Genomic DNA, 23569 nt, shown 5'->3' with positions numbered 1-23569 from the left:
AATGAGGGGCAGTGGCATGTGACAGGGAGAGGTCCAATAGTCTGGTGAAAACAGGAGCCAGCTGGTCGGCACAGGCTTTGAAGATACTCCCAGGTATTCCATCTCGGCCAGCAGCTTTTCTCTGGTACTGCTCTGCAAACCTAGTTTTCTTGAAGAGTAAATGTGTGAGGGCTGTGCTCAGAGAAGGCTGTGGCAGAGCGGTGTGCATGGTAGGTGTGTCTACAGTTCTCTCAAAGCGGCTAAAGAAGTGGTTAAGTTCCTCTGCTAATGAGATGTCCATGTTATCCGTATTTGTCCCATTGCCTTTGTAGTTGGTGATGTGTTTCAGGCCCTCCCATACCTTCTTGGAGTTGTTGTCTGAGAGGTGATCCGATAGTTTATTTGAATCGTCCGGTTTTGCTGCTCTGATGCCTTTTTTAAGGTCTGCTCTTTCTCTGATATACATATCGTGCTCCCCAGATTTGTATGCAGAGTTGTGTGCTTTTAACAATTCCTGAACTTTACTCGTCATCCAGGTTTCACAGTTGGGGCTGACCTGGACCTACTTTTCCGTGGTGACAGTGTCCATGCAGTGCATAACTCACCACTGCAGATGTGTGGGTCTATAGGTCGCCATGTTCGAAGACATGCCACTCTGTGAGGGCAAAAGAGTCCTGCAGCTGAGCCAGAGCTTCCTTAGAAAAGGTGTTAATGTTTCTGATGGTGGGCTTTGTCCTTTTCCTGAGTGGTGTGTATGCCGCGACAACGAGCAGGGAGAGGTGGTCGGGCATACTCAGGTGGGGGAGGGGAACAGATCTGTAGGCTTGCTTAATATTTGAGTAAACATGGCCCAAGGTGTTATTCCCTCTCATGTGGCATTTCACATGTTGTACAAATTTAGGCAGCACAGTTTTTAAGCATGCTTTGTTAAAGTCCCCTGCGATGATGTGTACTTCCTCTGGATATGTCCGTAGCTGTTCGGAGATCGTGTCGTTCAGGTAGGCAAGGGCTGTGCTAGCATTAGCGTCTGGTGGTATGTAGACTGCTGTTATTAGCACCGCAGGCAGTTCTCTGGGATGTTGTTGATCCACTGATAATCGCTGGTAACGGGGTTCTGGCTGTCATAACTGATGTTGTATAATTCCCAATGACTTAAGGTGAATTTGGCTACACAATAAGGGAAACAAAAGAAAAAGAAAAGGAAACAAAAAGAAAAAGAAGATCACCTAATTGGGGGCCCTTAAACAACTGCGACTATGTGCACCGCCATGTTGTACTAAAATCTACAAGATATTAAAAATTTATTTAAAATCATCTGCAATAGTTGACATAGAATTGTCAGTTGAATACTCCTTTTAGTTACCTTCTTTACATGTCTCGCAACTTTTCTCACAAAATGCTGCATCTATCTATCTATCTTAAAGAACTCCATTCACTTTCTTTCCAAGCTCTGTGTCAGGTGGCTTGTCATCTGTTACACACCCGAGAAGAAGATGATGGATCAGCAGAAGAAGAAGGCGATGGAGGAGGAATTGTAGAAGACCTTCCTCCTAGCAGTGGGAAAGTGAGTTCAGCCTCATAGAGGAAATAATTCAGTGCAGGCAAGAAGTACCCAGGTGCAGGGTCAGAGCATCGCCGACCAATCATGTTGGGTAAACAGCGACACTGTCCATCCTCTGGAGAACACCTGACGGGACAGGAAATCCCCCCAAAAGACAGGAAGTGACACACTGGAGGCTCTATGGTGTCAGTTATTAAGAGTCTAATTACTGCTTTTATGATGAATTTCCAGCTCACAACAGCGTGCCATACCTATAAGGTAATAAACTGTTTTTTCTGATTATTTTACTGGTATTCAGTTGGTGCTTCCTGTTAATTTTTCTTCTTTCTCAAACTAACCTGTGATTCAGATCAAACTGACTGTTGATCTTTATTCAATACTTTTTATTATGTTTCACACAAAATAAAGACAGAAAGAAAACATACGTGCTGCCGTGAGCTCCGCCAATATCACAGTTACAAGGTGAGCATCTGAACACAGAGTTTCCCAAACCCCAGAAATCTGGCTGAACACAAACACATTAAAAGACATTAAAATCAGACTTTTCTTTCACTCAGACTGGCTAAAATGTTGTGATATTTGCTTTAGAATCACTGTGTCCAGGCAATCATTTCAAACTAAGGACAAAATATAGTTTACTTAAACACTGTTTTATGCTTTAAAACTCATTCATCATTTATTTTGAAAATTCAGACAATGCTTGCAGAGTTTGAATGAGTTTTTATGTGCCTTCAAATCATACAGTTTTTGTTCTTCTTCTTCTTGCTGCTTCAGGAATGACCACAGCATTATATTTATTAGATAGTTTTAATGTGATTCAGATATTTTGATTTTCCATTGTTATCACTACCTACATCCGTGTTACCACATCCGGGATGGAAAATGCTCTCACTACATGACAGTAACTGATGTTATTAGTACTTCAGTATCTTCTTAGATGAAATTTGAGATTTTATTACTTGTGTTGTGGAACTGATGAGGAAACTAAATACTGGGTTTAATATTGTATACAAAAAAATTTGTGCAGTCTTTAACTGCCAGCGCTCTTAAGCCTGTTGATGCTGTGTATCACAGTTCTCTTTTTTATGACTAGGGGCAGTTTCAACAGCAACCACTCTATTTTCTATGACTGCCATCTCCAAGTCCCAGAAAATCCCATGGGGTCCACGAACTATAGAAATGTTTTCAGTGGGAGACACATTTCGTCATCATCATGTGACTTCTCAGTCTCAGCTGATTGCAGGTTTCCAACCTTATGAGCAGTTCATCTGCACAATGATTAAAACTAAAACCACTGAAGGAACAATGGGCTGTGAGCTCAGTTTTGTAAATGGCCTCCTTGACTCCATGCTCAAACCAGCATTCCTCCCTGTCCACGATACATCCTCACCATTGAAAGAGTGTCCACTGGCCTGTAGGTGTAAATAGACTGCAGCGTCCTGGCCTAACCAGGTAGTTCCTCTGTGTTGTGGCATCTGCTTAGCCAGAGGTTGTTTGGTTGTAAAAATCAGCACTTAACAGTGTACAGGGGTAGGCAACGCCAGGCCTCAAGTGACAATGTCCTTCAGGTTTTAGATCTCATCCTGGTCAACACACCTGAATCAAATGATTAGTTCATTACCAGGCCTCTGGAGAACTTCAAGACATGCTGAAGAAGTCATTTAGCCATTTAAATCAGCTGTGTTGGATCCATGGCACATCTAAAGCAGGCAGGACACAGGCACTTGAATCCTGGCATTACCTATCTGTGTACATTATATTCCTTAGGTTGGGATTATTATTTGTTTGAATTATTTCCCAGCTCTATTATCAATTAAATTTAATGAGGATGAAAGGAAGCTAAAGAGTAAATTACTTATTTTACAGATGTGGCCTACCAGACACCGATCACACAGCGGTCCACTTGCCATTGGGTCACATTCACAAGTTCCTGTTAGCTGATCACATGACCCAACACTCCCCAAAGGATGACACCTGCACGCTGAAACACACACACACACACACAGTCAGCCTGAAAGTTTCTGTCATGCTCATACCTTCAGCTCGTTGAAATCATCATATACACACAAGCAGGAGCTCCTTTGTTGAGAATGACAACAGGACAAATAAAGTTGTTTGGTCACCCTGACAACCCGTGGGGTCATCCTGCCTCAGGCTGAAGAAGCCATGTTTGCAGCGATCACAACGTTGACCCTCCACATTTTCTTTGCATACGCACTGACCGCTCAGAGCGTCACACTGACCGCCGCCACGTGAACCAGCTGGATCGCAGTTACATGCTGAAACACATCACCATTACATGGTATGACATCATCATCCCAAAGCTGTTACGTCATTTCACTCAATGTAGATTTATTTCTAAAGGACCAGATCAAAACAACATTATAAATTAAAGACCATACAATAATCATCATCTTGTTATGAGACAGCTTCCCTGAGAAACAAGGGGCTGATCTGTGTTGGGTAATCACCCTCCTCCTGAGGCTACAGTCATATCAACATAAACAGTGCTCTCGTTATTGTGCCATCAACTACAGATAGACAGTCTGCTACTAGTGTGATTGAAATTGGCAATTACACACATTCTGTTTGCGACAAAAGTTATGCATGATACCATAGCTGTGATAAACTGAAAAAAACACTACACCCAAATCTACTGCCATCTTGATCAGAAATGTAGTGCTATACTGGAGCCAGGAGTGGACTTATCGGTCCACTGGGACACCGGCCTAAGCGTCATTATGGGCTGTGGTGAGGAGCCCATTTGATGAGAAAACAGCTTATGGACCAAGTCAAATTCATGGACCAAGCACGACTCCATCAGCCACAAACTTGCTGAGATTTAATTACCAGAACAACTGTCTGTGAAGGTTCTCAGTCATCCAGGTCATTGTAGTCTAAGGATCTTGGAAAGAAAAGCGTCTGGACTTCTTTAAGTTGCTTGAAGATGTTTCACCTCTCATCTGAGAAGCTTCTTCAGTTCTAAGGTCAAATGGTTGAACTCTGGGATTCTCCACCTAGAATTGAAGAAGCTTCTCGGATGAGAGGTGAAATGTCTTCAAGCAACTTAACGAATATCTGAATACCTGTACCATAAACATATTTTACTATCAGCTTTCACTGAGTTAATGGAGACTGTTACTGCACCATGTTGGTAAAAGTCATAAAGCACTGGGTTTGACATTCAGACATTACTGTTAACATAGAAAATATCCCATAAAGAGCTGCATTCTGACAAACATCCAGCCGCACCACTTCAGCAATGAAAGAAAATAATAGAAACAGAAAAAGGTGAGACTCATTTCTACAGGAACAGTGAGAGCATGAATATTCAAAAAGTAAAATAACAATAAAAGCTTACGTATGCAGGCTTGTGGGTCATCCTTCGCTCTCTGCGGATCCTGATACAAAAAAGGTTGACACTGTTCACACTGAGGCCCCATCCTGTTGTTGCCGCAGTCATCACACACACCGCCGCTCACACCTCCAGTCGCTTCGTAACGAGCTGCATCAAAGTGACACGAGTCCGAGTGACTGTGGCAATTACATGCTAAGAAAGACAGAAAACAGCATTTTAAAGTATAAAAGTTATGGAAAAAAATAATCATGTCAACAAACAAGATACAGAGGTGTTTAAGATTATCAAACAAATTTAAGTATAAAACAAAGATAACAAAACGGAACACAAAACGCAGTTTCTAAATGAAGTGGTTTATTATTGGGGGGGGGGGGGGGGGGGGGCAATTCCAAACCATCATGGCCCTGTGTGATTAAGTGATTGCCCCCTGAACCTAATAACTGGTTGGACCACCCTTAGCAGCAACAACTGCAATCAAGCATTTGTATTAACTGGCAATGACACTTTTACAGCCGTGGAGGAACTTTGGCCCACTCATCCTTGCAGAATTGTTGTAATTCAGCCACACTGGAGGTTTTTGGAGTATGAACTGCCTTTTTAAGGTGATGCCACAGCATCTCAATTGGATTAAGGTCAGGACTTTAACTAGGCCACTCCAAAGTGTTTTTTAAGCTATTCAGAGGTGGACTTGCTGCTGGGTTTTGATTATTGTCCTGCTACAGAAACCAAGTGCGCTTCAGCTTGAAGTCATGAACAGATGGCCTGCTATTCTCCTTCAGGATGTCTTGGTAGATGGCAAATTTCATGGTTACACTTACCACAGCAAGTTTTCCAGGTGCTGAGAAGGCAAAACAGCCCCAAACTATCACACTATCACCACCATATTTTAATGAAGCTATAATGTTGCTTTTCTAAAATGCTGTTAGTTTTATGCCAGATGTAATGGGGTGCACACCTTTCAAAAAGTTTAACTTTTGTCTTGTCAGTCCCCAGAGTATTTTCCCTAAAATTCTTGGGGATCATCAAGATGTTTTCTGGCCAAACTGATACAATCCTTTATTGTTCCTTTTGCCCAGCCACCTCTTTGCTGTAAGAACAGGAAGTGCTGTTTAACATTCACATTTTAACCTTGTAGACAATAATGGTCAGAGGTTTATAATTTTAAACTCCAAAAATTCTGCCAGAAAATGAGATTGGAGTGTAAAATTTTACTGAATTTTATTCCTCCTATTCCTATTTTTAATTTGTATTAATTTATGTTGATAAATAATGTCAAAGGTCCAGCTGGTTTATTTCTAATGGGAGAGAAAAGGCAGAAAGCTAATTTCACTCAGAGATGGAGACAGATAAGAAAGAAGGAGAGAAAGGAGAGAGGTTAGAATTAAAGGAAGGATCCTCATTTAAAGCTCACATGGAAGTAGGGCTGCCACGGTTAGTCGACTAGTCACGACTACGTCGACTATCAAAATCGTCAACGACTGATTTAATAGTTGACGCGTCGTTTGAAGCTTTGTAAGATCCCAAAAGACGCAGGAATAAGTAGCAGGATTTAAGAGTGTAATAACGGACTGAAACAGAAGATGGCAGCACTGCATGTACAAGGATGCCAGCTGCCGTTAAACCCCGAAGAAGAAAAAGTAGCTCTGACCCAGAATTCATAGCGCAGCCCAGCTTAGTTTCCAACAATGGCGGCAGCTAGTTAGTTTTAATGTTACTCTTATTATTCTTTCTGGGTCACAAAATAAACGTTTAACATATTTTCAGGCGAGAATGTAGCTGTGTAAACCTCAAATATCTGCTCAGTTTATCAGGACACCACATATTTTCAAAAGCGCTCCGACGTTTTTGGAGACATCTGTTACCCACTAGCTCGATAGCTAGCCGGGGGCGAGGCTCACTAGAGCCCGTGAGAACACCGGCAAATCATTTTCAAACCCACCGCCGTCTTTCGCTACTCAGGTTAAACACGATATATGAGTCACTTAGATAACTTAAAAATGTTGTTGTTTGGCTTTTTTTTTTTTAGTGTTTTATTTGTTCCTGAGTAAATCGGTTTGTCTGAGATTAAAGTTATAGTTTTTACACAGCTGAATAAACATCAAGCAGACAGCTGATTATCAGAAGTGTGAGATGCTCCAGAATTTACTCCAGTGTCCTGTTATATTTTAGATAGCAAGGAGTTTATTAAACTTCACCGAAACAATCTGCAAATTTCATTAAAATTTAATAAACTATCATCTTGTCTTTATTTTTAGTTAGCACAGACCTTAAACACTTACAGCTGTAAGCTAATGATAGTTATATAAGAGCAGATGCTGCTGGTGCAATAAGCTGTATGTTTTACGTCCAATGGGTGATGATCTGATTAGTCGACTAATCGCAAAAATAATCGTTTGTGGCAGCCCTACATGGAAGTCCTCATGTCTCTGAATCTGTACGTGACACATGATGTTTGTTCATAAAGTTGCTGCTAAACAAACTGAGGCAGACTGTGTTATTTAAAGGCTGCAGGTTAGTGCAGGATGAACAGGAGAGTTTACTGCACTGTGATGGGTTCAAAGTAAAGAACAGTGTGACTGCTGCACAGTGGCTGTGGGATCATGGTCACAGTTAGCTTCCATCAATTGCAGCAGAGACTCACTGACTGAATTCATACCAACTCTATAGTGTAATATAAATACAGCATAAACAGGGTACTGTCAGGGTAGAGGATGGACTCAGCCAGGACAGGTCAGGAAACATCTGCTCACATCTGGTTGAATTCAGCTGTGTAAGAAAATGGACTGAAGCTCTCAGCAGAAATGGTTGTGATTGTTTTCCCCACACTGAGACATTACAGCTGATTTTATGTTCCCTACCTGCTGAATCCGCGCTGACCTCTTCCCTGCTTATTTCCTGTTTAAAGTCCCCCTCTACAATCGAGGCAACAGGAAACAGAGCTATTTTATTTTACTTCTTTTTCGCTGCTCATGTTCTACTTTTCTGATTCAAGGTGAACACATTTATTAGAATTAAAATGATTTGAATAAAAATTTAGACTGAAATAATGTATTATAATTTACTAATATTATTTTATTATAACATTAATAAAAAAAATAGGTGGTAGAAAGTCTAAATCATGCTTAAATTGTGCAAGGTTGTTCTATGACCACACACAGAACCATTTATTGTTACTGAAAAGTGCTGATATTCAATTTTAAAATGGGACAAAAAGCCATCAAATGCATCACCTGAGCTTCTAGTTTTGTGTCTTTCATCTATTTTAATTTAACCTTTGTCTGGATCTAAAATAGATCAGAACAAAATAAATAATTCAGTCATTAAAGTGGACATATACTTTTGACTTTTAACCAGACAGCAAAATTTCATTTCACATCAAAGGAATGTGTTTAAGAATGATTGAAAATCCCTAATAATCATATGCTATCCACAAATGTAAGCAATTCTACTTACTACTTACTCTAGTTGTAATTTGATATCATGTGAGGTATTCTGATATCTAAAATGAATCTGTAATACAGATGTAGGTTCTACAGAAGGAAGTTGACCTTCTGCTGCCTCAGCAAAAGTTCTTTGAAAGGGAAAACTGATTTCTTATTTTTTTATACGTTCAGGCTTTGCAAATATGCAAACATTTTGCAAACATCAGTTTGACAACTGAATCACAATGACATTTGTGTATAAGCCAAAAACCTAAAAATATTTTTGATAATGTTTCCAACAATCTCTTTTTTTTTAAATAAAACATTAAAAAGTGATACATTTATGTCAATTTGAGTTACCTCGGCAGATGTCTGCTGCACCCTCTCCTCCAGGCTTCCAGGGGGAGTCGTTGTGAAAATCCTGACATCTCTCACAGTTTTCTCCAGCTGTATTGTGCTTACAAACACATTGTCTGTGAACCTGAAATCAGAAAATATCTTTACCTGCTGAGCTCAACTGCAGTTTCAGGTGTAGTGTGATGTCGAGGGAAAAATGATGCATACACACATTTGATTAAAAATGTGCAGAGGTTATATTAGGACTCCATCTATTTTCCCCTGCTGGCCAGAACACCAGTTTTACCCAAAGACCACTGATTTGTGGATAGCAGAGGTCACACATGCATGATGACTTTTTCTAATTCTTAAGCCACAGCTGCCCAAATACATATAATCTTTTCTCTCAATTTTTGCCTTCATCTTTAATTTCTTTTTACTGACTTTCAAGTTCTTGATTCGCCTTTCAAAGCTGTTTGTTAAAAACAAAAAACCCAGCACGTTAACATTGATTAAATCACAATACAATACAATTTTATTTATATAGCACATTTAAAACCAAAGTGCTTCACAATAATGCAATAAGTCATTGTTATAAAATATTAACAAAGTACAAAAACAAGTACTAGTACTAATCCTAACAGATGGGAAGCACTAATCACTTTAAATAATCAAGTTAATCACTGAAGGACGAATAATTTCAGACCGGCTCTACTCCATACCATGCCAGGCTGGGTGAAAACGTCCCTGTGGACTCCAGCCATGGGCACACACTGGCTGGCGTGTCCGTTACAGAAACAGCTTCCTTGAACCACCATGTTGTAAACAGAATAGTAATATTTGTCCTGAGGGTTCCTGCGTTTTCGACTCAGCAGTGTGTCACCAAGTGTGAAAAGACGTGTGAAGTTCACCCGAATGTTTGTCACGGTGGTCAGATCTGAGGATGATGATCAGAACAATATTCAGTTTTACACGTTTCCCCTATTCCCATTAAAATGTTCCATTTGACAGACACATTAAAAGTGTCAGGGCTGCTGAGCGCCATTTGTTAGGGTCTATCTTCAGTCTGTCGCTGGGAAGTTTTTCCCAATGATGAATATGCAGAGAACATAATTGGAGATACATTTTCTGAATTTCAGGAGGGGGACTACGCCTCTAAACACGCCCCTTCCAGCTCTTATCTATATATAACCATTTATATATATATTTATATATATATATATATATACATTTCTACAAGCTCTTTTGTCTCATTTTCGTGCACCACTCTCCCTCTCCTTTTTCAAGTCTTTCACTTCTTCACTTCACATTAGTACATGAGGGATCTGCCAGGCCTAGGAGACGCCTCCAGTTCAACTCCAAACTGCAGTTCAATTCATGTTTAAGCCATTCACTATTATCTATTCAAAAAAAGCTGTTAAACCTCAAATAACGACGTGGGCCCAGCTAGTGAATGATACATTTATTGGAGGCTCATTAGACATCTATTGTACCTCTTGTTAAAGAGCGTAAACCCCTGAGGCAAAAAAATGGGTGAAAGACTAAAACCTGCAGTTCCTCTAATGTTCGCAGCACATTGGTCCCCTTAGGCTATGTTCACACTGCAGGTCTTAATGCTTAATTCCGATTTTTTGATCAAATCAGATTTTTTTGGTCTGCTCGTTCACACTACAAATAAAATGTGACAGCAAACACGCTCTAGTGTGAACCCTCAAAGCGGCCCGCATGCGCAAAGAGATGTCACACACAACGCGCTCCGTTTAGACCCAGAGCAAGCAATATTGTTTGACTGATGGACCTTAATATAAAGACTTGTTTCAGACCTTATGTTTCCCAATTTTGCTTTAAGTTATAAAGTTATTTTGTTATTTACATATGGCCTAGTAATTATCCTTATTGCTGTTTTAGAGAGGAGCGGTGCTTTAAAGGATAGCTGCAGATTTCTGTCAGAATCTGCAGATTATACAGTACAAATAAAATGTTCACGTTTCTCCAACGTTGTCTTCCCAACAGTTTTACTAACATCTACACTTGCTGGCCAGGAAGTGTCCACGATGTCTTCTCGTGCACTTCTCCGGTGCTAATAATTGGCGTCTGTCCTGTGTCAGTGATGTAAAAGACGGATTTAATGCGACATGATCATTCAAACTGCAGTCGCTTTCTAAAACATCATATATGTATCAGATTCAGCACCACATACGAAAGTGACCCAGATCGGATCTGTTCACACTGTCATACCATGATCGGATATGGGTCGCATAGGGTCAAAAAGGTCAGATTTGATGCACTTTCGCCTGCAGTGTGAATGTAGCCTTAGACTCCCATGTTAAAACGTTATAAAAGAAATAAGCCTGACCCCCCCCGCAGTTTGCCCCAGGGCAACTATGGTTTGCCTCCACCAGTGTGTGAATGTGAGAGTGAATGTATAGTGGAATTGTAAAGCACTTTGAGTGTCTAGAAAAGCGCTATATAAATGCAATCCATTATTATTATTATTACATATAAACACAGTGACAGCTATTTAGGAAAACCTCACCGTGGATGTTCGGTGCATGAGGGTTTTCTGTTTTAAAGACAGGATCAAGAGCTTTCAGGACCACCTAGAGGACAAATATAAGAAATACAAACATATTTACTTACACAGAACCAGTATAAAAAAGCATCATTAATGCTTTGCTGTTATATTACTTCATCATTTTATCATTCCTGTGAATTAGTTTCAGTTTTGTCTCAATGAATTCTTAAGACAAAGTCCAGAATGACTGAAGCCCAGGGGAGCTATAGAAAAAAGCTCATGTTCACACTGGCTGTAGTTACAATTGTTACCTCTCCAACTAAGGATGGTTCTGATCCAGAGTATCTGCTGTCACAGACAACGTCATCGATGCTCCTGGCGGGCGCAGTCGACACTGAAGGGAAATGAAGAGAACAGTCTTCTGCAAAGTAACGGACAACTGTCCAACTTCGCCCAAAATCCCTTGATCGTTCCACCAACATGGCTGCTGGCCGAAAACTCTGCACAGAGCAGATTAGCATTATTTTAATGTTTGATTAGGCAAATGTTAAAGGTGTAGGCTCTTTTCTATTCATACGACTTTTTGACTAACATTAAGTTAATTCCCTAAAAACATTAAATTCAGTACGCTTTAGAGGTATACCTTGAACCTGAGGACCAGGTGACTGAACTGGAACATAGTCTCCAGATTTAACTGGATGCTGACATTATGAACTCCTGCACAGAAGGCAAACACAGAGCAGACTTACAGTGTTGCAGATTATTTGTGATAGCATATTTTAACTGTAACGTTCCACAAACAGTAAGTCGTGTTTCTTTGTCACACACAGAGCAGTAGGGGTAGAGTTGCACAGCTAAGTGCTTTCTCTTACCCAAACACATTCTGCCACCTAAACAAAATGTTTTTTGTAACTAATATATTGATTTCACATAGTTTTCCTTCTCCCTCTGATTGGACAGTTTGTTGTTGCAGAAATACTCAAACTTACCAGTCTCCGACTGCCACCACTTCAGCTTTCTCTCGAGGTCAAAATTTGTGATGACATTCTCAATACGATGGCTGTTTGGGCTGTTGTAGCGATGATATGGTAGCCGAGAGTCACATGTGAAACATTTCTGCCCCTCCTATGAATAAACATAAACCAGCCTGATCAATGATTACCTCTGGGTTTATAATACTACAAGTAAACTACATGAAATATCATTACTTTAGTAGTAATGATATTTCATGTAGTTTATTGTAGTTAATTTCATTTATTAAGTATTTCAATCACCATAAAGGAGGTAATGCTTATTTCTTCATTATACCAACGCCTACAAATCATGGAACAGGCTATTAGCCCAGGCAAAAATAGCATCTTCCATGATATAACAAATTTATTTTGTTATTGATCAATGCAGAAGACAGAGTCATGCTTTAAGCTGTGCTTGAAGAGCCTGAACATACAATTTAAAACTGGATCATTGCCAAGTTGTCTGTTATTTTTACTTGTTCATCCTTTGAGCCTTTTCATGCTCGGGTGATTCACCAGTCAGAAGAACTTTGAATGCTGGAGAAATAATGCAAAGATTGACGATACATCAGAAGGAAAAGAAAATAAAGAGAAAAGCATACACGACGGGAGAGGTGGAAATGATCCTCAGGGTGAAGAGAACAGCGTCAGATAATAAAGACACAGATCTGAACATGCTTCAGTATGAAGACCAGCCAGAAACATCAATCAAAGAGAAAATGAGTTCAGCTGTAGTTTATTCACACACAGGCTGACATATCTTGCTTCACTTAACACACACACACACACACACACACACTTTGTGTGTATGAATTTTCTATTTGACCTCCAGATATCCGATGATGCAGTAATTTTGTGGTCCATCCAGACCACAAGTGGATGACGCTGAGAGCTGAGCAGCACGACCAACCAACAGGTCACCCAGCTGGGGGTTACAGGAGCTGATGGGGCATGGGTCCTGGAAGTCCTTGTAGTCCTGAAGGTGAACTGCTGGAAGGAAAGCTGCAGAGAGACAAACTGACCAAAGACATTTGAGGTATTGGACATTTCTTCCAGACTCGGGAAAGTAGGTCTTTTAACAGACATAAAAATAAAATAGTTGTCTGCAGTTTAAATATTTCAGCATATCGTTAAATCGATCCTTTTTTCCAAAGCGTCACAGTGAAGTGTTTTTTTTCTAAATTATAGCTTTCTAGAAGGAGAAAGGTGTTCACATTTTTGTTTTTACAAGAGTTATGATGAGAACTAAAAATAAGTTTAAATTTAATAGATTGGGAAGAAAAACACGTGACAACAAGAGGAAAACCTTCAACAAGTGATTGCATGTCTGCAAATCTTCAGCTAAAATACCTTGAACAGCACACCTGATCAACCTGACAACTGCTCCCTGCCCTGGCCATAACAACTTGGACTTTTCCTCAAAGAGGAGGTGCACCTGCAGGTGTTGGACATCACATCTCACAACATGAGAACTGCAATGTCACTTTCTTTACAGGAAGTTTTATTCATTGTTAGATTAAACATTGAATTCTAATGTTTTGTTATCCAGGTCATGGTAAAGAGTTTGAAAAGAAAGTGATTGGAATTGTCATGGTTTGCGTGAGTGCTGGGTTTTTTTCACAATCCTGGCATTTCCACCTCTGGGCAGAGCTGCCGCATCACTGCTGAAAGGCTGCACCTAAGCCGGCAGCCCAGATTGTCTGCTAGCCCTCATTAGTCGCGGTTATAGTTATTCCTAAATTTGACTTTCTTCTCACAGAAAATCTCCGGATGTTGCTGAGACTCACTGCCATAGCCTGCCTTGGTTCAATCGCTTCAACTCGCAGTTTCTCCAACTATGCTCACCTGCCTTGCTCCCCACCCAGCACTCTGACTTTAACAGATCACTCATTGGATTACCTTTGCACCTCACCCTGACCACCTACCCCTCTATGCTTCACCTGCGCCTGTGAAAAGACTTTGCAATTCACAACTTACACCTTGGATCAGCATCTGAAACCCATTCTAACACCTGTTTCCCTCATTTCAGTGAGTGAGAATACCACCACACCCTTTCCCTCTGTCCCACACCCCAGGGGTCCTGCACTGGAAGTGTCCAACTGTTTGCCATCTATAATCCAGTTTTGAGATCCTTCCCAGGCCCTCTTTTGGGATCACTCCTACTAGGGTTTAAATACCCAGGGCTCTCCACCATTTCATTTTATAACTGGAGACGCTTCTTGGATGCGAGGTGAACTGTCTTCAGGAAACTTAAAGAAGTCCAGGTGCTTTGTTTCCAAGCTCTAGTGATTTTAATGGTCCTTCCTTCACTGAGTGAAAGTTCAGAAAACATATGGCAGTGATTAGAAACTGAACTTACCGATGAAAAAGTGAAAGATCATGTTGTGCTGAGGCTGGTCAGGTAGATTCCACAGATCTCTAGCAAATTCTTCTTACTCTGAGCACAAAAACATGTAAACATCTTCATCACATTTATTGCTAAATTACTCATTTCGTGATTGCTAATCTAAGGTCAGTTTTATCTGCATAAACAATAAAATGTATATTTAACAAAACCAAACACATTTAAGGGAAACAAACAAAAATCACACCGATAATTTTTCATGTTCTTATCAATAAACAGTTCAATTCTGTTTTATTGATAGAGCAGTTCACAACAATAATCACTTCTGAATTGACTCTTATCCAGCCTCTTAACATTTCATTTGCTGTTGGCTGCTCTGTTAACTGAGTCTCTATCTTTACACTGTGGAGTCCCCTGGAAAAGTTGAAACAGATATTGTATTTTAATTGTGTTATGAGACAAACAATTCTAGTAAGCACATGACAAATATGTCATCATTAATGTCACCATATATGACAAAATAAAGAAAAAGTGATTTGTAAATAAGATAGTAATCTCATGTACTATAACTAGAAAATGGTTATGAAAAATCTGCTAACCTTCGATTAAATGCTAGTTCTTTCTTTTTTTTCAAACTGAATAAAAGAAAGTGGGGTATTGGTTGAATATAATATGCCTCCTCCCATTTAAATAAAAGAGCCTGACAGAGCAGTATGTTTTCACAGAGCAATCAAATGCAACCCCCTGAGGGGACTGATGCACTTTCACAGGAATGAAAGGAAAATGAAGTTTTGCTGAACATTTCAACACCTTCCATGCGTTTAAGCCAGTTTTATTGCACAAGTTCTTTATGGAGAGGCAAGTTATCATTTTGTGTTGTTTCTAAGTTAGCTTTATTGTCCCCTGCAGGGAAAGTGCTATGGGAAACAGAAGTGGATAGGTATGTTGGATCAGTATGTTCACAACATAGTAAATATAAACAGATTTCCAACTTGTTTTTCGAAACAGTTGGAACACTGTAAAGGTTAAAAAGGTAGGTAAAAAATTAATAACAAAAACAATTTTCCCAGGAAAAGGCATAATCCAGATGGGAGCTAGTGTTTCTCATCATTCAAACTTCTCCGTGATTTACATGTAAAACACTGACTTAATCGTGTTAGTGATGTGCAAAAACAAAGCTTTCTCTGGACTCCTTAGAATGCCTAACACGAAAAATACAAATACTCTAAATATTCATGCTCACAAATTTTGCACAAGTTAAATAGGATTTGCAAATTACATTTCAAGATGTGCGTGTGTGTGTAATGGAATGAAGTACTGAATATTTATCATGCTCCTGGGAATATTGTTTATAGGTATGAACTTAAAGTGATAAATATCTTGATGTGATCTGTCACACATCCTTATAGCCACAATCGATTAGAATGGTCTGACAGGACCTTGAACATATTTAAAAAGTACAATTGTCGAATGACAAAAACTGTCAAAAACTTGGTGGTAACATTTATATGTACACTGAAAATACCCACCAACCTTTAATTTCTACTTTAGAATAGTGAAACGATAAAACAAATTCATAGGTTCACAATTTAACACACCAACTATTAATTACCAATTATATCTACAACCCCAAATACATTTCAGTGCAGAGCAATTAACGCTTCACAAAATACTGTTTGCAGGCTTACAGTTCTATGAAATGCAAATTATTCCAGTTAAATTGAACAAATCAGCTGATCATATGAGGTACAAAGCTGCCTGACTTTTCTAACAGCAGGTCCAGTTTTGACTTAAAAGATAGTTGATAGACTTAATTAGAGTAAATATGGAACATACCTACTTCTGCCTCCATCGCAAAAGAAAGAACACATCTGGGCAAGTAACAGCACACCTGAGACATATGCAGCCTCAGGCTGTACTTATCAGTGTGAGAGATTAAAAAAAAGGCAAAGAGAGAAAGTGAGAAAGTCGGTGTGTGTAAGAGAGAATATTGCACAGGCATAACTCCCATAGGAGAGGGATTGGGAGGGTTTTTTATCTTCGCATTTGTCATGTTGTACCAGAACAAAAAGAGCAGGTAAAATAAAATCAAATTCAAATTTTATTTGTCAGTTACACAATCATACACAGCAAGACATGCAGTGAAGTGCTTATTAGTGTGCAATTCCAGACCAGTATAAATACAACTAGAGAGGGAAAATTTCAGAAGAAATTTTAAATGTGCCTATGCTGCTGCCAATGAGTGTAGTTTACCATTCATACGACTACAGGGAGCAAAGAGGCACAGAAAAGAAGACCAGACACCAGCGAGGGAGGATAAGAAGGACAGACGCAACAACATTGTCATCCCCTATGTAGCTGGTGTATCAGAAAAACTCAGGAGAGTTTTCTCCAAGCATGACATCCCGGTGCATTTCAGACCCAGCAACACACTCAGACAAAAACTGGTTCACCCGAAAGATAAAACGCCAAAACACAGACTTAACAACGTGGTGTATGCTGTACAGTGCAGCGAGGAATGCCCAGACCTCTACATTGGAGAGACCAAACAGCCACTTCACAAGCGCATGGCACAACACAGAAGAGCCACCTCCACAGGACAAGACTCAGCAGTCCATCTGCATCTTAAGGATAAAGGACACTCTTTCGAGGATGCCAATGTTCACATTTTGGACAGAGAGGACAGATGGTTTGAAAGAGGAGTGAAAGAAGCATCTATGTCCACTGTGAGCGACCATCTTTGAACAGAGGCGGGGTTTACGACACCAACTCTCTGCCATCTATAATCCAGTTTTGAGATCCCTCCCAGACGCCTTAACGCCCACTCACATCCTGGGCCATCTGACCTCAGGAATTCGCATGATAAGGTGGGGCCAGGTTTCACAATGAACACACCCGAAACTCTGGCTGATTGGGACCCACACCCAGTTTCACACCTTGGCTCAGGCGATTAGAGGATCATCAGGGGTCCTTTTGTCCCTCTGTGGGGGGTCACTCCCACTAGGTTTATATAGGGCTTTGGAGTTGACGTCACACCGCAATGCATTGTGGGAGCGCAGCGCCAATCTACGAATTAAAACAAACACACTGTGTTGGAACCACGACTACAAGAAAGATGCTTAAAAGCAGCTCAAAAGAGAATGAACTGTATAGAGACCGATTGCGTCCAGAGGCGAAGCAGCGGTACTTGCAGAAAATAGCGTGCATTGGAAATGTGGACCCGTATGAAATACGGCCGTGGAGTAGAAACCCCGAACACCTAGCGCTATTTTGTACCTTGTCTGTGGAGTCAGCGCGTACAAGTCGTCATTCAAACAAAGGTAAGTCAGCTCGAGTACTGCGAGTGAAATGCGTTTGATTTCCCTGCAAACATTCACATTAGTGCAGCATAAATTCATTCATGAGGGGAAATTACAGTGAGAACATGTGGAGGCTGTTAGAGGGATAACAGTGAGTTCAGTGCATTGATGTGACATTCTCCTGAAGGATTGTTATTCTTTATGGTTAAAGAAATTGCACTAATTTATTCATATTTATTATAAATAATCCTAATTACACATCTTGCTTACATGTTTGTATCCTGTGTCACTAAAAATACATTTTATTTTAGTTTTATACTTTGATTAATGACCTGCAGAATCTCCTTATCATATTAAGTGATTCATAATTGTCACTTTATGCTTTCTCCATCTCTACAGTGATGACATCCTTGCATTACATACTTTAGGTTCATTTTCTGCAGGCAGGTTTCTGACAGAACAGACAGATTTAGACTATAACCTGCAGCGTTCTATAGATGGACACATAAAGAAATGAAAAATGACATGTATGTGCTAACTTTCTAGACACTTTGTTACATTTATGATAAAGTAGATTAAACACATTTGTGTCGGCCTTGGCTCATAGTTCTTGTCTTTAAATGAACTTTGTCTGTGTGTGTTTCAGGTGCTGCACTCTAAGACTGAATGAACCAGCATTGCAGCCATGGGTCACTGTGAGCATCACAGGGAAGGTTGAAGTCGCCCACTGCACCTGTATGGCCGGAGTCGCAGAGACCTGCAGCCACGTCACTGCTCTTCTGTTTAATGTAGAAGCAACAGTGTTGATCTGTGGCACAAGGACTGTTACAGATGAACCTGCATACTGGGTTTTGCTGGGTAATATGACCAAGATACAGCCAGAGGTTGGCCATAAGATAGACTTCTCCTCTTCAGCTGCCCAAAAAAAGGCTCTTGATCAAAACATAAACAGACCATCTGTAGTGACAGGTAAAAGGAGCCGTCCTCAAAAAAGAAAACCCCCACCTGCTACTGTGGAGTCTAGATGTATGCTTGTAGTGCACTGCCGTGTAAATAATTTGCATTAACTGAATATGTACTGACTGAGTCCCACTGTTCAAAAGTTGAATAAAGAAACAAACTAAATTTTGCCTCTTTTTTTATTTTATTAAAACCACTTTATAGAACATCACATCAGTAACAGTGTAAAATAATTAAACTATTAAACTATCTTGTTCAGAGAGGGAGGAGGAACGTCCCCCGAAATATTTTTTAAATGGTGCACTGTCTTAATGAGTTTATGAATGATGTGAACCTTTGCTGAGAAGTCAGGATCATCTGACTGTATTTTCTTCTGTGGAGGTGCGGCCCGGTCCGTGTGTGAATAAAGATCAGCAGGTGAATTTATTAAAGTGTGAGTTCAGGTGAAATCAGAGAGGTGTGTGTTAAAGAGTGTGTAACTGCCCACTGTGACGTCACATCCACAGTGTGTCATCAGTGTTTGTGGTCACAGTGTTTGTTTTCATATTCAGGTTCTCGTTTAAAGTCTCTGTCGTTCACACGTTACTGTTAAATGTTTGAATGTGAGTGTGTGCCTGTGTAACAGCGCCCTCTAGTGGACGAGCTGGCCTCCTGCACTATGAGCTCTCCAGACAGGAATGAGCTTTGAGCAGCTCTATGTAACCCTGGTAAACATAGCTGTCAATAAATAAAGCCTGCTAGTAAAAACAGTCATAAGAAATAGATTACAGGTGATAAATAATCAATAAATAGATCATAATGGTTAAAAAACTAATTAAAAAACATCAACAATGATGCAATTCATGATATAGTGTTTCATTTGTGTTTAAAAACATGTGAAAGGTTAAACTTGCTGCTTCACTGTTTTTGTGTTAATTCAGGTAAAATGGGTAAAATATGTGTTCAGACTCTTATTACAACTATAATAAGAACATAACTGAACGGGACTTGGTGAGTAGTGTTAGTGAGATGAAGCTTCGTGATGAACTGAAGCTTCTATCCAACTGGTCGATTTATGGTTTGAAGCATTGTGATGATTCATTTGCTCTACTGCGCCATCAAGTGGACGATTCTAGTGAAACAGGCTCTGTGATTATAATGATGTGATGTGTAAACCTCTAAACTGAATATATACATTCTTTTCATGGTTATTTATCCCAAATATTTTCTCAGTGTGTCTGATACAAAAGAGAAAGTGGAAACTTTTGATATGATTGTGTAACTGTTAGGGCTCGGTATCGTCACTGATTTCTAGAATCGATTCCACGATTGGATTCTGATCATGCATCACTACATATCCATATTTTTATATCTATAAAAAGAAAGCTGACACTTGCCAGACTTTATCAAAGGTGTGAGCGTCACAGCAGAGGCCTTTGTGTCAAAGTAGCTGAGGATAAAACAGAGAAACATGAAGGTGATTTTCCTGCCCTGGATTTTATAAAAATATTCTGCAGTACATCAAAAACGAAAGAAAACCATGAATCAACATCTGAACATTACCTGATGCTGCTGAAGTGAAACAAGGTTACAGAGGTTGGATTAGAGACACAGCAAAAGTTTCTAATTTTTAAAAAGTTTAAATATGTTCAGTATTTAACAGCAGAAATTAGGCTTTCTTTTTGGAAGTAAGTGAAAGGAAACAAACAGCGTCCGACAGGCTGTAAACAGTGGTAGACTTGTGCGTAACAAGCAAGCGAATAATGCAGAAAACAGATTTTTAGACGGGATACAGAGAGAGAGAGTGTTATGATCCAAGCAGCCAGGAACACAGGCACAAATGTAATCTTCAAAAAAATGGGTTTTATTATACGCCCAAAAAGGACAACATGATTACAAAAATTCAAAATAACAAACAATAAAGTTTTTAGGAACCAAGTGGGCCCATAAAAGAGGTTAACTTAACAGAATGCTACTCAAAAGTCACTTAACAAAAACATAACTCAACAAACTGCCCTGCCCAAATGAGAAACAGCTCCAGTTATATAGCAAATGAATAAACCATTATATACACCAAAGGTGAAAACTAAAGAGATAACAGCTAACCATCATTCAAGAAGAACCCCATTCCCCCTGCATGATCACAATAGATGGTCCAGTCCACTTTATTGGCTTCTGCATTTAAACCAGCTCCACCCTCAGCCTCCTCTTTCAGCCAAACCAGGAAGGACTGGAGCGGAGGTCAGGTAACTCCGAAAGAGCAGAAATATAATCAATATAACATACCTATATAAAATAACAAGCAATGCAAAGCAAAGTCTATGCCACCATTTGGGCTATAGCTTAGTGCTGTCATGCATTACAGGTAAACTCAAAATATCAAATTAGTTAACTTATGATCACAGAAGCTTTAGAGCATAACGTAAACATAAGACAAAAGACCAAATGAATATTACCAAGCATCTCAGTTGTGTGGTTGCATGCATCCATCACAGAGAGAGAGAGAGCGAGAGAGCTGTGCATGAAGTGTGATTTTTATCGTGCTCGAAGCGAAACAGCAAAAGTCAGAGTGAATCCATGACGATGTTTATGTGAAGCGTAGTTTGGATCTTCTTTTGCTGCTGCTTCATGTTGTGTTGGGCTCTTGAATAAAACTCCTGCTCAAGTGATAACGTGGAGCAACAACAATCTTTAATGCAGTTTTTCTCGTGGCTGTTCACGTGCCAACCCATTTCCTGTTTGTGGGTAAGTACTGCCGCCTAGTGACGCATGCATGTACATCCATATAGATTACACCACAGTTCAGTCAATATTGTTTGGACAGAGATAAAAGCTGCAGCTTCAGAATCAGTGCAAAAAGGGCGTAAACACAAAACGCGGACCGGCCGACGGATCAGAATCAGCGAGCTGTCGGCTTTCAGCCACAACCGTGTCCGTGCTGTCGGGTGAGAAAGCCACATCTCACTGATCCTGATCCGTGATCCATAAACGCTTTGTGTTTATGTCTTTGTGCACTGTAAAATGTAATTCTAGATGTTTGTTATTTCAACATATTGTTCTATATCAGTTTGACGATAGATGACTGAAGTTGTTGTTATAACATAGAATTACAAGTTAAAATTGCCTTTTATATCGAAAAATTTTAGAAAAAGTAGTACTAGAACAACTTAACTATTTCCTGGATAAAAATGCTGTTATGGACACTTTCCAGTCTGGTTTTCATAAATTGCATTCCACTGAAACGGCCTTACTTAGAGTATCCAGTGATATGTTGATGGCAGCAGACTCTGGAGAGCACACCGTGCTGGTCCTGCTGGATCTCAGCTCTGCTTTTGACACTGTAGATCACAGCATCATGATAAACAGACTCGAGAACTTGTTTGGGATTACTGGTGTTGTTTTAAAATGGTTTATATCATATCTGTCTGAGAGATCTTTTACTGTTTGCATGAATCATGTCACGTCAGAATCAACAGTTTTGCCGTGTGGGGTACCTCAGGGATCTGTCCTGGGTCCAATTCTCTTTTTACTTTATGTATCTCCCCTAGGCCAAATTATTAAGCGCTATAAATATATCTCCTATCATCTCTATGCTGACGACATCCAACTATACTGTTCCTTCAAAATGTCTGAGTTTTATAAATTGTCTAATTTAAGTAATTGCCTGACAGAAATCAACAAATGGTTATATGACAATTTTCTCCAACTAAACTCTGATAAAACAGAAACTCTAATTATTGCTCCAGACCACATGGTCCCAGAAATCAGACAGCATATCAGCTTCTTAGACCCTTCTGTAAAATCAAGCCTTAGAAACCTCGGTGTCATATTTGACATGTCGCTCGAGCAGCAGTCTAAGCAGCTGGTCTGAAACTGTTTTTATCATTTACGGAATATTTCTAAACTCAGACTAATGATATCAAAGCTTGAACTTGAGATGATTATTCATGCTTTTATTTCTTCTCGTTTAGACTATTGTAACGGCCTTTTTACTTGTTTAACAAATCGTCTTCAGACTGTGCAGAACGCTGCAGCACGTCTCTTAACAGGCACCAAGAGAAGATCGCATATCACTCCAGTCTTGGCCTCCCTGGGCTTTAAGGTCATTAGATCAGAGACTGCTGGTGGTACCACGCACTCATTTTAAAACTCGTGGTGATCGGGCCTTTCAGACGGCGGCACCACGGTTGTGGGATTCTCTCCCACTGTCTCTTCGCTGCACGGACTCCATTGATTCTTTTAAGAAACAGCTGAAGACATTTTTATTTAGAAAAGCATGGATGAATTTCTTCTTATGCTGTTTTTATAGTTTTATTGTTTTACATTGTTTTATTTACTGTTATATTGTTTTTATATTCCCATTTTCTGTGTTGTAAAGCACTTTGTGATCTTTATCTGTGAAAAGTTTACTTACTTACTTTAACCTTTGTACTGTTTTCTTCAGTTAATTTTGGAGTTACTACAAAGAGTGAAGATATAAGATGATCTGTCTGCTGTCACTGGGTGGTGCTGAGATCTGAATCTGAGGACAGCTCCTGAATCATCACAAACTGAAATATAAAGTTTATCTCAAATCTGAAATAGAGCTGATCCTTCTCCGTCCTCACACACTCGGGATCTGAAGTTGTTCAGTCCTACAGTTCTGCCGACAGCTGTTTATTTTTTATTTGTTTTAAAGGCCTTACTAACACATTTTCTAATATCATGTTTACCTTTGAGTTGGTGATGCTTTATAAATGGACATCTGCAAAGATGAGATGATGGAGCAGGTTTCAGTCGAGGTTCAGTCTGCTGCTGCATCCT

At 39.8% G+C, this 23569-nt stretch overlaps 1 protein-coding gene across 1 annotated transcript in view; it reads right to left on the bottom strand.

The window, feature by feature from the left end:
* lamb4 (laminin, beta 4) overlaps window positions 1–23569 on the bottom strand; it is a 76613-nt gene that overhangs the window by 51627 nt on the left and 1417 nt on the right. The window contains exons 2-16 of the mRNA XM_080875211.1: window positions 23479–23567; window positions 14544–14621; window positions 13011–13201; window positions 12161–12296; window positions 11815–11888; window positions 11483–11671; window positions 11193–11256; window positions 9379–9593; window positions 8681–8801; window positions 4902–5090; window positions 3664–3819; window positions 3418–3521; window positions 1966–2045; window positions 1449–1666; window positions 1038–1146 (exon numbers count right to left, since the gene is read on the bottom strand). Coding sequence (XP_080731337.1) covers window positions 1038–1146; window positions 1449–1666; window positions 1966–2045; window positions 3418–3521; window positions 3664–3819; window positions 4902–5090; window positions 8681–8801; window positions 9379–9593; window positions 11193–11256; window positions 11483–11671; window positions 11815–11888; window positions 12161–12296; window positions 13011–13201; window positions 14544–14565 — 1868 coding nt within the window. The 5' untranslated portion in view covers window positions 14566–14621; window positions 23479–23567. The remainder of the gene's footprint in view (window positions 1–1037; window positions 1147–1448; window positions 1667–1965; window positions 2046–3417; window positions 3522–3663; window positions 3820–4901; window positions 5091–8680; window positions 8802–9378; window positions 9594–11192; window positions 11257–11482; window positions 11672–11814; window positions 11889–12160; window positions 12297–13010; window positions 13202–14543; window positions 14622–23478; window positions 23568–23569) is intronic.

Source organism: Rhamphochromis sp. 'chilingali' (genome assembly GCF_963969265.1).
Source record: "Rhamphochromis sp. 'chilingali' genome assembly, chromosome: 2".
Taxonomy (NCBI): domain Eukaryota; kingdom Metazoa; phylum Chordata; class Actinopteri; order Cichliformes; family Cichlidae; genus Rhamphochromis; species Rhamphochromis sp. 'chilingali'.
The sequence above is the reverse complement of the archived record's forward strand: the minus strand, read 5'-3'. Positions and strand labels throughout refer to the sequence as shown.